This window comes from Artemia sp. Qi Xiang Cuo, chromosome 16 (assembly GCF_049724085.1).
Source record: "Artemia sp. Qi Xiang Cuo chromosome 16, ASM4972408v1, whole genome shotgun sequence".
Lineage (NCBI taxonomy): Eukaryota > Metazoa > Arthropoda > Branchiopoda > Anostraca > Artemiidae > Artemia > Artemia sp. Qi Xiang Cuo.
Window position 1 is genome coordinate 58,234,638 of NC_142809.1, and position 16,028 is coordinate 58,250,665.

The window sequence follows — 16,028 nt, forward strand, 5'->3', positions numbered from 1 at the left end:
GTGGATTTATCACCTTTTGAACATTTGTTTCTGAAAATACATTTATTTAAGATCAAGCTAAACTTTTATATAAAAAGAAGTGAAATTTCTTTTCGTTTTTAAGTTTTAACGCTGCTCTTCACTTCCGTATAAAGAAACGTTTAATATGGCCGATTAATGGCCCGTTTGACGGCCCATTGACAATGAGATTTTACTTATAACAAGATTTAGCTAACGCTTGTTTAAGCCAATCAGATTTTTTATAGAATGTTTCGATTTTATAGAACCTCCCACAGACACTATTATGAATTGACGTTTCTGATCTGAGAGGCTCAGGTATCCCGATTCCTGTTAGTCTCTCTTCAATTGATGAATTTGATTCTATTTGACTAATATATATAATTAATATAATTAATCTTTATTAATATATAATTAATCTTTTTTAATTGACTAATATATATTTTAGCTGCTATTGTAATATCCGAAGACGTCGGATATTATTTTATTTAATACATGTATTATTTTATTTAATACATTTAAAGGCGAATGTAGCAGTATCTGACAATATGCCCTCTGAAACTGGGAGGCAATTTAAATTAGTTTTGATTGTTCTAACTCGAACAGCCATTTAAAAATTTTGCTAGATGGCGTTTGCTCTGGTTGGGCCGATATTATTGCTTTGTCGTACAAAATTACAGAAATTGGAAATTCCATATGGTGCTATAAAGGGTACTTAAAAAGTGCACTAAAATGCTATTTGCTATTATCTGCCACAGTGCTATTCTTCGATTCAGGTTCAGGTTCAGGTTCATTTATTATTCAATCTTACATAATGACACTAAATATATACAGATATCTGGCAGTGAGACAAGCTCGTTTTGCACAGATAAAAAAAGAAAAACAATAAAGAAATATACGGATTTTCATTCAAAATGGTAGACTTCACAAACAAATATAAATAAATCAATAAATGTAAGGTTAATTACTCACCACATCACGGCAGACACCCACCCGACGATACATAAACAACTCTCAACCAGCAATGGGACAAGAAGAAGGATATCAAGATCCGAGATATATCGAAAAATAAGAAGAGAGAAAAAAAAAAAAAAAAAAAAAAAAAAATTAAAATATTATATTACTAATAAATATCCAAAAGGAATGTTTTTATTTTATTTTTTTAAATTCCGATCGACACATCAAAATCAAAAATAGATTCATATTGGTTCCACGCGGCAACCACACTATTTCGTAGAGAAAACCGGGACCTCTCTGAAATTATTAACGGCTGGCGTAGTTTGCGTATGCTGCGAGCTAGATGAGAAGATGGCGGAACAACTGGGAACAAATCAAAAGAAAAGAAATAACTGGGCAGTGACAGGAGATTATGATTAACCTTGAATAATATTGAGTTAAAAGTAACTGCAAGTTCAACAGGAAGAATATTCAATAAACAATATAAACTCTTTGTAGAAGACTTACTGGGGAAAGACGCTGGGGAAGGAAGATAACTTTTTAAAATACGAAGCGCCTTATTTTGTTGCCTCTGAAGCGGAATTAAATGGGATCTGAAAGTATTCAAGTAAATAAGTGGGCAATAATTTAGATAAGAATGAACAAGAGCGAAATAAATAGAACGCATAGCTTCGAGCGGCAAAATGAATTTCATACGTTGCATAATACCCACGTTCCTTCCAAGCTTCAATCTTATACCATTTATATGCGGCTTCCAAATCAAATTTGAGTAAACCAGCACACCAAGGTAACGAATAATTTCAACACATGATATATCCATACCTGAAACAGATGACTTAATCAACTTCAGACATGGAAGTGCCCGTGACGTACGCGAAAATACCATAAACTTTGTTTTTGAAGTGTTCAGAGCTAGCCTATTTGCCATAAACCATGCTACTAGTCTATCGAATACTAGACTTAAATTATGTTTGACACGATCTTCATCGATTCCAGAGACACTACAGGCTGTGTCATCTGCGAAGAGAACGGTCAGCCCTAGGTCCTCAACTGAATTACTAATATCATTAACATAGATTAGAAACAACAGAGGGCCGAGAATTGAACCTTGGGGCACTCCAACTTTATTTGACTGGTTCGAAGACGTTGATATAACTTCGCCCCCATCAATACACTGGACTCTATCGCTTAAATATGACAATATTATCGATTTAGCCGGACCACGTATACCACAATTAGATAATTTTTCATTTAAAATCATGTGACAAATAGTGTCAAACGCTTTCCGTATATCCACGAATATAGAAGCTGGAATTTCACCCTTATCCAAGGCATCATGAATAAACTGGGTTACTGCCAAAATAGCATGCTCAGTAGAATGTCCTTTTCGAAACCCGAATTGGGACTTACTGAAAAAACTATTCTTGTCAAGAAAATTTACAATCCTCACGTACAAACAACGTTCAATAATTTTTCCGAAAGCAGATAGAATAGATATGGGCCTATAGTTGGACGGATCTTTTATATCTCCCCCTGTGTGTAGTGCAATGACACGGGCGGACTTCATACATGAAGGGAAGATACCATTCTTGAAACAAAGATTAATTATGTGCACAAAAAAATTTACTATACTAGGCATAATCGATTTAAGCAAGTTCGTAGAAGATCCGTCGATTCCTTCTGAGTGTCCATTTTTGAGTTGATGAAGTACAAGCATCAATTCAGCAGACGAGACTGGAGTGAGGAATATGGATCGGTCAGTAGAAGAGGGTAGAAAACTTTTGAAATCAGCAGAATTTGGCGTTGATTTTTGGGATGCCTCTTCCGACGTCTTTTCACCTATTTTAGCGAAGTGCGTGTTGAGCATGTTGGCGACGTTAAGTTTTCCTTTAACAGCTGGATCACCACCTGGGGGAATCATTTCGTCCGGAAAAGAATTCAACTTTTTTTTGCCGATACAATCGTTTATTAATGTCCATACCTTCTTAGGAGATCCATGCGCGCTATTGCATGCCTTCAAATAGTAGAGCTGTTTAGCAGACCTGAGAGCCTTGGTTAAGCAATTTCTGTAAGCTTTAAAAAAGGCTTGATTTGTTTCATCGGGATTCGATAGATATATTTTATACAGCCTGTTCTTTGATTGGATCGACCTTAGTAGTCCTCGTGTAACCAAAGGCTTTTTAGATCTGTTGTAACGTCTTAGACGGGTTGAAGACATCGGACAAGCCACATTAAGTGCTGTGGTAAATTCGTTGACAAAATACTGTGAAGCTTGATTTACATCCTCGCAGTCTAAGCACGGAGAGGGGTCAATTTTAAGCAGCAGTTCATTCAACCGCTGAACAGATGTAGCATCAAGCCTTCTAGTTGTTTTGATCGGAGTCGCCGTTTGTTGCCCAGTTTTTATCTCCATCAAAAGCATAAAGTGGTCTGACGTGTCATCGATAATAACATGACACGAATCAAATTCCATATTCAGAAAAATATTGTCGATTACCGTTGCTGTCGAGCTTACAACTCGAGTTGGAATATGACAAGCTGGGAGAAGCCCCAGCGAAAGACAAAGTGTCAGAAAATCAACAGCCGAAGGCGAATATTGTGTAGATGAAAGATCATGACCAGCATTACTTATATCAATATTAAAATCCCCAATGTACATAATCTTCCGACTTTGCTCGATTGCGATCGAAGAAAACGCTTCCAGCTTACTTATGAAATGTTGCACCGAAGAGCTAGGTGGTCTGTCAAACAAACAACACAACACTTTTTCATTACCAAAATCAAGCTCAACAACCAAAAATTCAAACAACATTTCTTCATACATAGAATCAAAATCCGAAACAATCCTGTAAGTAATATCAGTATGAATAAAAAAACCAAGGCCTCCTCTCGATCTGTCATTCCTAGTCTTAGAAATAAAATTGTAACCATTAATATTCGCTAGGTGACTAGTTGACTCATTTAAGAAAGTCTCACATACAGCTAATACATCAACTCGGTAGCATGGAAGGAACGAAGATAAATGGTCAAAACTACTCATCAACCCGCAACAGTTTAAACTTGCCAGCCTCACACTACCAGGAGAAACATGTCCGTTAATCTCATTAGGGAGTAAATATTTGTTAATAGGGAGGGATCTAATAGAAATATCATATTCATCATCTGAAAAACCACAATCTGCAGAAATTTTTATTAAATCTAATGGGTCTCTCTCAAAATCTCTCAACCTACTCGATGCCCCATCACCAGTAGAATTAATCATAATCATTTTGACTTACCAAACCGTCTGGTGGGAGTCTGTAGTAATGCGGTAATAAATCATCAACCAAACCTTGATGTGGAAGAGTACGGTACGTCTTGTGAAATATCTGATCTTCAACTGAAAAAAACACACCAAGCAAAAACACAACCTGATTTCTAGCCCTAGGGAAAATAGAAAAAAAGAATAGCGACGATGAAGCATAATCTGGCATGGCAGATTATCATGACACACACCAACAAAAGAACTTGTTTCATCTCTCGATCACGGACGTATTTCATTAAACAAATAAAACAAATAATGGTCCGCGTATACACTACAAACAAACTAATTAATCTTTTCCCAGTCAGAAGAATCACTTTTTTTCACTTCTAGCCATAAGTTAATACCCTTATGACGCACTCTGGATGAAACGATAAGTTTCGACTCTTTCATTTCTTGTGCTTTCGAGAGTAGGGAGTTTCGAATCATGTTGAGAGCAGGGGGCAGGTCTGTAGAGATTATAATCCCACTACCTTTTAGCTTTTTAACATTGTTCATGATTGACTGGACATCACTCTCCGAGCTTAGTGAAATAAATACGGGGGACTCCTTGCGTCGGCTATTTTGCTTGCTGCGCCTATTTGTGATGTTTGCAGCCCGTGAAGAAATCCGATAGCACTTAGTCATAGATATGTCACTAGTTACACCCAGCTTTTCGCTAATTAATTTAACGACGCTATCTTCAACTTTCTTGTTAGGCTCTTCTGCCGGTAAACCATGCACAATAAGGTTCAGACGGCGATCTTTCACGTCGATAAGTAGTAGCTGTTTTTCCAGGGCCTGGTACTTGTCGACATACTCGTCGATAGTTTTCTCAAAGTTATTAAGCCTCACATCTCAGTCGGCAGCCTCCGTTCTCAGCGACGCGATCTCAGAAGTAATTCCGTCAAGCTTATTATTTAATTCTGTCTGCGTAGCAATAATAGAATCCAGTTTTCCGCTCACAACTTTTCTGAACTCGTCGAACGATTTTTGCGTAACATTAGCCATGATAAATCTCGATTATAAATCCGCTTCGGGAGGATTGGGGATTAGCAGTTCATTCGAAATAGCATCAAAAGGGACTTACTGGCAAGGGGGTGTGTGAATACCCCCGCTAACCAAATATAGCACGATTAAATCAGCTCTTGACTCCTACAGGCAATGCATCAAACAGGTTTGGTCAATTAACTATAAATAATTCAAGTTCAAAAATTTTGATTATGATAAGTCCATAGGGAATCACAATTCAGTCTTACTGTATAATGAGATTATATCCAGACTTGATTCTGTTGACTATGATAAGTCCGTAGGGAATCACAATTGGGTCTTATTGTATAATGAGATTATATCCAGACTATATCCAACAGAGGTGTTTAGAGTATGAACTCCCAAACAAGACTGAAGTATGTTTATACTCCGATAGGAGTATGTTTAAGGGTATTCTGTTAATCTCTATTGATGCTGAAAAAGAACAGCTTTTTAAGTTCCCGCTCGAATGACCCTCTCCCGGTATTTTATGATCACTTCTTCGATACGACCACTCCTGGTGAAAAACAAGCAAAGACAAAAAGTAACGTTTTCAACGCATTCTGAATAATAAAAAGCACGTGTAATGGGGTTCTTCAATATCGCAAAATTTATGTTTATTTTTATGATGTTTTATATATTTTGTATTTTTACCTTTATTATTAGTTATTATTATTAGTTATTTTTTACGTTTGTCACGTGTATAGCCAAGACTCATAACTTCCATCTCATCCCAAGTAATCTAAAATACCTAAGAACCTAAAAAGTTACTTCTGAATAATCTAATGAGTAAAATAAGGTCAAGTCTTTGAACCTCCTTTTAAAATTTCTTACTCAAAACTAGATTTGATTGTTTCTTATCGTGTTTTGGTTTCTTAATTTTTTTTTTTGTTTCTTGTTTTGTTTTTCTTCTTTTTTTATTTGTTTTCATTTCGGCTGGGGAAATCCTAAAGGCGTTATGTGCCATATCAGTCAAAAACGAGTTATATATCGATTCTACTAAAATCAGGCACGCCCGATGGTTGGTTTTATCAGAATGCACATATCGCCTTTTGTTCTCGAGATAGTCTCAATTTTATAATCCACTCAAAACGCGTTGTAACCAAATTTTGACCAGTTTTGCAGACCAATAAACGTTGAGTGCACGACTTTTCTGCAGCCACGAAGATTGTCACCTAAGGTCTTTCATGAGATGGCCTGAGACGGAGCATATTTTCCAAAACAGTTTTTTGCTTCTCCTGTACATTTTGCGAAATGTTACTTACCGCCTTCCGTTTTTCCACAGACGATTTGTTTTTTTTTTTTCTTTTTCCATAGTTCCTTTAGTTTTTCAAATTCCTTCTTAGGAGTCAGCAATCTGTGAAGTTACTCATCCCACAAATCGAATGTCTTCTTGAATCACAAGAATCACGAATCGCCTGTTTCTTGCTGTTTTGATGAGTTTTTTTTCCTTCTCCAGAATAATTTCATGCCTAACCTGCGCATATGAATGAATTTATTTCCTTGTTCATTTCTAACGAAATAAAAATAAACAAAACCTTAAATCTGCGACCACTGATTTGATACTATCTTTTCTGATGAAAACAAATCAAGCTGAAAGAAAAACTGATGTTCTCAGTAATAAAAAGCATATATAATGTGGTTGTTAAAGTAACAAGGACAACTAAAATGAAATATGATTGTTGGGATTTGTAAAGTAGAAACTTAGACCACCTCATATATTAAAAAAAAAAAAAAAAAAAAAAAAAAAAAAAATGGGCATTCATAGAAGAGCGCCTACATATGCAGTTATGCGGGTTTAACTTAGTAAATATTAAGCTAAAACATACGGTGTTAAACAGCTTAAGACGGTGGAGCTTTTTTTGGAAGGACAAGATGTCTTTGGTAATTACCCAATTGTTAATGGCTGATTTTCTACAAATAAAAAGTGTTGTCAAATTTAACTGATTAGTTTTGTATATCGTGTTTATTTTTATGGTTCAGCGTGGTTGTGTTGACAAAAATATTGTACAGCCCTAAAAACTTTATACTTTTCTACTTGAAGCAACAAAGAGAAAAGTCTGTGAAAATTGCAGTTGCCTTATCATACAACTTAGAAAGTGGTTTTAAAAAAGAAGAGAAACTTGACGTCCATATTGTAGTGCAATAAGAGATGTAGGCCTGAATTAAGCAGTGGAAAAGAGTTTTTAAAACTGATCTAGGAAAAATGCGTTTTACTACTACTACTACTACTACTAAAAAATCACCGCTGCACCAAGCCGCCTGAGGCCAACATAGCTACGCACGCTCCTCCTCGACCCCAATCTATTCAAAGCTTCCCTTTTTACATCCGCCCACGAAGTTTCCATTTACTTTAAATCTTTCTTTATGACGTCCTCCCAACCCAGACGGGGACGACCTGCTTTCCGTTTTTCCCTAGACGGTTGGCCGAAAAGAACAATCTTCGGCAATCTGTCATCCTTCATCCGCACAACCTGCCCGAGCCACCTCAACCTTTCTTTCATTATAGCCCTAGAGAGCGGTATTGAGGCACATTTTTCGTATAGCCTATTGTTTGAAATACGATCAGTCAGCCGGGTACCCAGAACAATCCTTAAGCAATTTCTCTGGAAAACATCAAGTAAATCTTCATCCGCTTTTCGGAGCGTCCATGCTTCAGAGCCATATTTGACCACTGTCATCAATGTAGCTTCTAATATTCCAATCTTGGGTTGCAGACTTATCTTCCTATTCTTCCAAACTTTTTTTAACTGTGAAAAAACACCCTGAGCCTTGGCTAATCTACTTTTAACATCTTCACTGCTCCCACCATCTTCACTAATAATACTACCAAGGTAAGTGAAGCTGCCCACCTGATCAATCTTTTCATTACCCAACGTCACCTTTTTATCTTCACTTATTCCTAGCCTTTGTGACTTAGTCTTCCTAACGTTAATCTTCAAACCAATTCTAGCATCCTCAACCCGCAAAACGTCTAAAACTTCATTCATTTTGCTTACACTTTCATCTAGGATGCTTAAATCATCAGCATAATCCAAGTCCAGGAGACTTTTTCCTCCCCATTTGATTCCGTGGTCTCCCATTGCCTTTCTTGTGCTCCTTAAAACAAAGTCCATCAAAATAATCCATATAAAGGAGGATAGAACACAGCCCTGCTTAACTCCGGATTTAATACAAAACCAGCTGCTAACCTCATTTCCTACTTTAACCGCAGCAGTGTTATTCTCGTACATAGCACTAATCACTTTAATGTATATGTCTGGGATACCATACAAGGATAAAACTTTTACTAAAGCTCTTCTATCAACAGAATCGAACGCTTGCTCATAATCTATATAACTGAGGACCAAAGTTGTGTGGAAACTCAGGCACTTCTCTATTATTAGCCTAAGAGTGAAAATTTGGTCGACACATCCTTTACCTTTTCTAAAACCGCACTGTTCTTCTCTTAAAACTTTGTCTAAAGCATCTCTTAGTCTAAAAAGTATCATATTACTAAGTAATTTACTACCTACAGAGACCGGACTAGTGCCTCGATAATTACCACACTCACTTTTATCACCTTTCTTATAGAGTGGCTTAATTAAGGTTTTCCTAAAATCGTTAGGTACCTCCCCTTTTTCAAAAATCATATTCATAATCTTCAGTAACTTATTTCTAACCTCAGAGCCACCATATTTAAGAAACTCATTTACCACCCTACCGGCATTTGGAGCCTTGTTATTTTTTAATCCTTTTAGTACCGTTGCTCATTCCTCCTCACAAAACAAATCTTCCTTTACATCCAAGGTATCACAAACTTTTTCATTTTCCTCTATATCTTTTCCTGGAACTCTATCTTGGTTAAGCAAATTCTCAAAATGTTCGGCCCATCTCTCTTTAGTTTTTTCCTTATCGCTAATTGCGGCCCCACTCCTATCTTTAACTGGGCCAAGACCAGATTGACTATTCCCTCTCAACTTTTTAACATGCCAGTACAATATTTGCTATTATGCGGCCTAGCTCCATCTTCCAGATCTTCGGCAATTTTATCCATGACCTCAACTTCACGGCTCCTTAGTTCATATTTTTGACGCTTTCTCCACTTACTTTACATTCCTTTTGTTTTCATATGATCTATCACTCAGATAATTCTTGTACAAGTCCTTTGTACAGTTCTATCTTTTTTCCCTAATACATCTTCAGCAACTTCACAAATTATTTTTCTAAAATTATTCCAACCATCTTCACATTATCAAATTTTAAACTCTGAAGTTTAGTATTCAACTGTTCCTGGAAAGTTTCTCTCAAATTCTGATCCTAGAGTCTACCAACATCATAACTTCCCGGGAGGTAGTTACCCTTCCGATATTTCAACTTTAAATTAACCCTTGACACTACTAGATGGTGATCTTTACTCTTAACATGAATAACGGCACTCCTATATACCCTAGTATCTTGTATTGATCCTGCCAGTCTTCGGTTTTCTATAACATAATCAATAAGGTGTGCTGTCTTACCAGCACGTGAATACCATGTTAACTTATGAGCTATTTTATGACCAAACATCGTATTGGTTATAACTAGATTGTTATACCTACAAAATTGCAAAAGTCTGTATCCATTACCGTTTTCTTTTCCTACATAAAATTTACCTAGGCTAGGGTACCATCTATCCCTATTTCTACCAACCTGGGCGTTAAAATCTCCCAGCAATAACATCATATTTCTAGACCCTGTCTAGAATATTCTGGGACCCTGTCTATTTGCTCCTGTAACTGTAAGTAAAATTCATCTGAGTCACTAGTATCTCCGTCAGTCGGTTCTACAGGGGCGTGTACTACTATAACTGATGCCCTGAAGTTTTTAGTCATAAAATGAACAATTAGTATTCTATTATTAATACCTTCCCAGCCTAAACAAGACTTAGCAGCTTCCTTATTCATCATGAGCCCTGCTTCCTGTCTATGTACCCCATCCTTCCTGCCTGAGTAAACAAATTCTATATCTCCTAATTTCATGCTTCCATCCCCTGGGATATGAGTTTCTGAAACTCTTAATAAATCCAGTTGGAATCTTCTGAATTCGTCAGTCAAAATGTCGATAGTCATTTTTAACGTCGCAACATTCCAAGTTCCAATTTTCATGTTCTTTAAATCATTGAAATTGTTTTCGCCTCAGGAACAGCAATGATCCCCGATACCAGTGCAGGACGGGGGTCACATATCTTCTCAAGTCTACACCAAAGTGCTTAAGCCGGCTTAGAACCGGACAGCAAGAAGTCCCTGGGACCTCCAAGAATGGAGGCTTTATGCAATCCTGGGCCTATCTTGGTCACAACATGGTTTTCAGCAATTGGCGATGCTCTCCTATCAACAAGAGTCGAAATCCTGCACAGACAGTCTCAAGCCTATTAGCTCCGACTCATTTATATATTCATGCCTACAAATATTATGCTAATACGGGGAGGCAGCCCATAATAGATAAATTGGCTAGGAAGAGATTTTTCAGCCCGAAGACGCCCATCAAAACATACCAAGCCCAGAAGAATTGTCCATTAGTCAGAGTCCCGTGCGAATGCTGTGTCGTTTCCAAGACTCATTGAGATCTTCATATTAATTAGTCCAATATGATGCTTGAATGAAAGGTTTTCATTGAGAAGAATACCGAGAAATTGAATATATAGATCCTTAAGTCTGCTGAGAGACCCCTTGAAAGCTGGATATTAGTTAACTCAGGGCACGCCAGAGAAATACGAGAAAAATTTAAAAAAACTTGACTTAGCAACATTTAGGGAAACGCAATTTGAATCAAATAAAAGAACGACTCTCTCAAAAAGGTCAGCTAATTTGGGAAGCATCTAAGACTCTGTTCCTACTTCAGTACCAATTGTATTGTCATCAGCGAAAGCAACGAGCGTGTCCACATCCTGCGAAAACGATGGATTTTTTTTTAGCATTAACTATTTTAGCATTTAACAATGGAAGTTAGTCCGAATCAAACAGTTCTTAGTAACGAATTGTCAGCTTAAAAGTAACTGAAACTCTAAAAAACGGATTTTAAGGCTGATTACAAATATATAATATTCACTAAGTTTAATATTATCGATTTAAAGCTACGAGCCTGAGAAAATTTGTCTTGATTTCCGAAACAAATGTGATATACCCATTAAAAGTCAATCAATCGTAATGTAAATCACACCGTCAGATTCATCATATCAGAAAACCTTGTACAGGTTTCAACCTCCTATCCATAAACATATGGAATTTTGTGCTTTTGCCAGAAAACTGATTCGTGTTTATTTTTTCCTCCTGAGATGACCAGTGTCAGCATATCAGAATCCTACTGCTGAGGTTTTAAGCTCACATCTACCAAAATGTGGATTTTTTTTCCACTTGAAAGATAAATCACGGATATGTTTTTTTTTCTTCTTCTTCTATAGGTGATCGCGTCTAACTTGTGTGCGTGTCTAACCTGGAAATTTCCAGGGTAACTTTTTACGGGGGGTTGGGGAGAGGTAAGAGGATTTCCTGGCAGAATTTGAAAACCGACAAAAAATTAAATAAGTAAAATAAGTTTTTTTAGCTGAAAGTAATGAGCAACATCAAAACTTAAAATGAAAAGAAATTATTCCGAATGTGAGGGTGGCTGCCTCGTTCTTTCCGTTAAACTTTGACTATTGTGATAATTTTATAAGGAAGATTGTTCAAACAAAAGGGCCGTTAAATTTGAATGAGAAGTATTTTAAAGGACTTTAAGACTTTAGCGTAAAGAGCGAGGGCTGAGGATAGGACAGCCCCCCTCGTGTTTGGAATAATTTCTGTTTTTTTTAAGTTTTATTACTGCTTTTTAATTTCAGTTGAAAGAACTTGTTATATTTATTGAATTCTAGGAAGTAATTCATGTGTGTGTATATACATTTTTCTATTTCCTGAGAAAAATTGTGTTCTATACCTTTTGCTGTGACAATGTCAATAGTATGCTAGTGTTTCTATCATATATATTCCGTTTTATACCTGTGCAGCCTTTTTTATCTTTTTATTTATTTACTCATTTTTCTTTTTGTTTACAGAAAATCGTCAATATTTGCTATTGAGCGTTGGAAAGATTCGGAATATAGATTGGAGCTTGATGCATGCCACCTTCTTGCATGCAGACTTAAAGAAGGCTTTTTCTTAAAGGTAAGCCCCCAAAAAAGAAAAAAAAACTCACAGCTGCAAAAGGCATTCTAAAGCCTACGTACTACTAAACCTTGTTGCCACTCCCCGAGGGAGAAGGCTTTGTGACAAGTCACCAGACCGCAGTCACCAGAGTCACAAAAAAACTATGAGTACGAATACAGCGCTTGATTAACCTTGGGAGTCTGTAGTAGGAGGGACCCTATTGATACGAAACTAATATAATTTGTTCATGTTTCTGTTCTGTTCGATGGTTATTTGATGTTATTTCTGTTCTGTTTGTTGATGGATGGCTCCATGGATCTGTTTGCTGATGGTTGGTTTGATGTTTTTTCATGGTTCTGTTCTGTTTGATGATGGTTGTATGATGGTTATGAGTGTTGGTCAATTTGTCTGATGTTTCTTGGATACAGACAGAAGTGACTAGATTTCTGGGAAATTGATTTGGATAATCGACGGGGAATTCCAATGTAACACGAGGGGAATTAAGAAACTAAAAGGCTTCATTTTCTTTGGTCTGAGAGATAAATATCAATATTCTTTCGAAGCCTTAATAGTGTAACTAGGATTACCCTAGATATATTTTCAGAAATTCAAACGAGATCAAAACTGATTGAGACAATTTCTCCATGAGACAAGATAAATTTGAAAGTAGAAACAAAAATGGTAAACCATCTGAGGGAATGCTAACTTTTATTAAGAGATACATATTATTTTGTTTTTATTTTGGCGATTCTCGACTGTGTTCGGTATAATACACAACTACCATTTGAACAGTGTTGTAAGGTCTCCTACCCCAATCCCCAAGGGTCCCCCTCACCCCGAATTTTTTGGCCCCCCACATTTTTTATAATACTTTTTTTTTGCGCGCTTGAGACATAGAAGGCCCCCTCCTAGCAACTTTTGCCCCCCTTCGCCCATTTTTTACAATACTTTTTTTTACGCGCATGAGACACAGAAGGGCCCCCATCCCCCAACTTTTTGACCCCCTCCCCCATTTTTTCTTAATACTTTTTTTCCACACTTGAGACACAGAAGGCCCCCCCCTCCACTCAACTTTTTATCCCCCCCCTACATTTTTAATACTTTTTTGTAGCGGGCTTGAGACACAGAAGGCTCCCCCCCTCCACGTAAATTTTTGGCTCCCCCCCCGAATATATAATTTCAGATCAAGTTCTCTTCTTAATATTCCTCCTAAACTTATTTTATAAGTTGAAGTACTCATCCTTTTCATTCCCAACAATACTTTACGACTTTTTGCATACCCTAACACCAAGCAATACTTTTCAAAAGGCTTTATTATATTATTTCAGAACAAGTTCTTTTCATAATATCCCTCCTAAACCAATTTTACAAGTTGAAGTACTCATCCTTTTCACCCACAACTTTACTTTATGGCTTTTTGAATACCCCAAAACCAACCAATACTTTTCAAAAGCCTTTATTATATTTTATAAATAAAGGCCCCCCTCCACCCAACTTTTTTGCCCCCTCCCCATTTTTAAACATGATATTTCTTCATTTTTTTTAAGTTTAGAGTTATAGTTAAGGGTTTTAGAGTTTTGAGTTTTAGCTTAGATTCTTAGCTTAGAGTTTTAGTTAGAGTTATAGTTTAGTTGAATTTTAGTTAAGAGTTTTAGTCTAGCGTTGCAGTTTCGTTTTAGTTAAGAGTTTTAGTTTAGAGTTGTAGTTTAGTTATAGTTAAGAGTTATAGAGTTTTGAGTTTTAGCTTAGAGTCTTAGCTTAGAGTTTTAGTTAGAGTTATAGTTTAGTTTAGTTTTAGTTAAAAGTTTTTGTTTAGAGTTTAGAGTTTTAGTTTAGAGTTTAGAGTATTAGCTTAAAGTCTTAGCTTTAGAGTTTTAGTTAGTTATAGATTAGTTTAGTTTCAGCCTAGAGTCTTAGCTTAGAGATTTTGTTACACTTTTAGTTTAGTATTAGTTTAGTTTTAGTTAAGAGTTTCAGTTTAGAGTTGTAGTTTTGTTTTAGTTCAGAGTTTTAGTTTAGAGTTTAGAGTTTTAGCTTAGAGTCATATCTTAGAGTTTTAGCTAGAGTTATAGTTTAGGTTAGTTTTAGTTAAGAGTTTTAGTTTAGAGTTGTAGTTTAGTTTTAGTTAAGAGTTTTAGTTTAGAGTTTAGAGTTTTAGTTAAGGGATTTAGCATAGAGTTGTAGTTAGAGCTATAGTTTAGTTAATTTTAGTTTAGAGTTGTAGTTTAGTTTTTGTTAAGAGTTTTAGTTTAGAGTTTTAGTTAAGAGTCTTAGCTTAAATTTTTAGTTAGAGCTATAGTTTAGTTTAGTTAAGAGTTTTAGCATAGAGATGTAGTTTAGTTTTAGTTTAGAGTTTGAGCTTAGAGTATTATCGTACATTCCTAGCTAAAATTATAGTTTAGTTTAGTTTCTTTTGTGTTTTTTAGTTTATAGCTATAGTTCAGTTTTATTTTATATCTATATTGGAATTTCTTTTACGAATTTTCTTTTAGAAGTTAGAGTTTTAGCTTAGAGCTTTATCGTATAGTTTTAGTTAGAGTTATAGTTTAGTATAGTTTTAGTTAAGAGTTTTAGTTTAGAGTTGTATTTTAGTTTTAGTTAGGAGTTTTAGTTTAGATTTTAGAGTTTTATTTTAGATTCTTAGCTTAGAGTTTAAGTTAGAGTTATAGTTTAGTTAATTTTAGTTTAGAGTTATAGTTTAGTTTATGTTAAGAGTTTTAGTCTAGAGTCTTAGCTTAAAGCTTTTAGTTAGGGTTATAGTTTAGTTTAGAGCTTTAGTTTAGAGTTTTTGTTTAGTTTTAGATAAGGATTTTAGTTTACAGTGTTAGAGTTATAGTAGTTAAGAGTTTTAGTTTTGAGTTTAGAGTTTTAGTTTGGAGTCTTAGCTTAGAGTTTTAGTTAGAGTTTTTGTTTAGAGTTTTTGTTTTAGTTTAGAGTCTTAGCTTAGAGTTTTTCTTAGTTACAGATTAGTTTATTTTTAGTTAAGAGTTTAGTTAGAGTTATAGTTTAGTTTTAGTTAAGAGTTTTAGTTTTGAGTTGTTGTTTAGTTTTAGATAAGAATTTTAGCTTAGAGTTTTAGTTTGGAGTCTTAGCCTACAGTCTTTGTTAGAGTTATTGTTTAGTTTAGTTTTAGTTTGGAGTCTAAAGTTTTAAGTTAGAGTCTTAGCTTGGACTTTTAGTTAGAGTTTAGAGTTTTAGTTTAGAGTCGTAGCTTAGAGTTTTAGTTATATTTATAGTTTACTTTAGTTTTAGTTGAGAATTTAGAGTTTTAGTTAAGTGTCTTAGCTTAGAGTTTTAGTTAGAGTTATAGTTTAGTTTTAGTTAGGAGCTTTAGTTTAGATTTCTAGTGTAGTTTTACTTAAGAGTTTTAGTTTAGAGGTTATAGTTTTAGTTTACAGTTTTACTTTAGAGTTTTTGTTATTGTTTTAGTTTAGTTTTAGTTAAGAGTTTTAGTTTAGATATTGGAGTTTTAGTTTGGAGTCTTAGCTTAGAGTCTCAGTTAGACTTATAGTTTAGTTTAGATTTAGTTAAGAGTTTCAGTTTAAAGTCTTAGCATAGAGTTTTACTTTCAGTTATAATTTAGTTTAGTTAAGAATTTTAGTTTAGAGGTATTGTTTAGTTTC

General features: G+C 35.4%; 1 protein-coding gene across 3 annotated transcripts in view; it reads left to right on the top strand.

Moving 5' to 3' along the window:
- Positions 1–16,028, top strand: part of LOC148943128 (KICSTOR complex protein SZT2-like) — a 495,507-nt gene that overhangs the window by 34,150 nt on the left and 445,329 nt on the right. For all 3 annotated transcript variants that reach the window (XM_089102275.1, XM_089102276.1, XM_089102278.1), the window contains one exon: positions 12,315–12,423. In XM_089102275.1, coding sequence (XP_088958401.1) covers positions 12,315–12,423 — 109 coding nt within the window. The remainder of the gene's footprint in view (positions 1–12,314; positions 12,424–16,028) is intronic.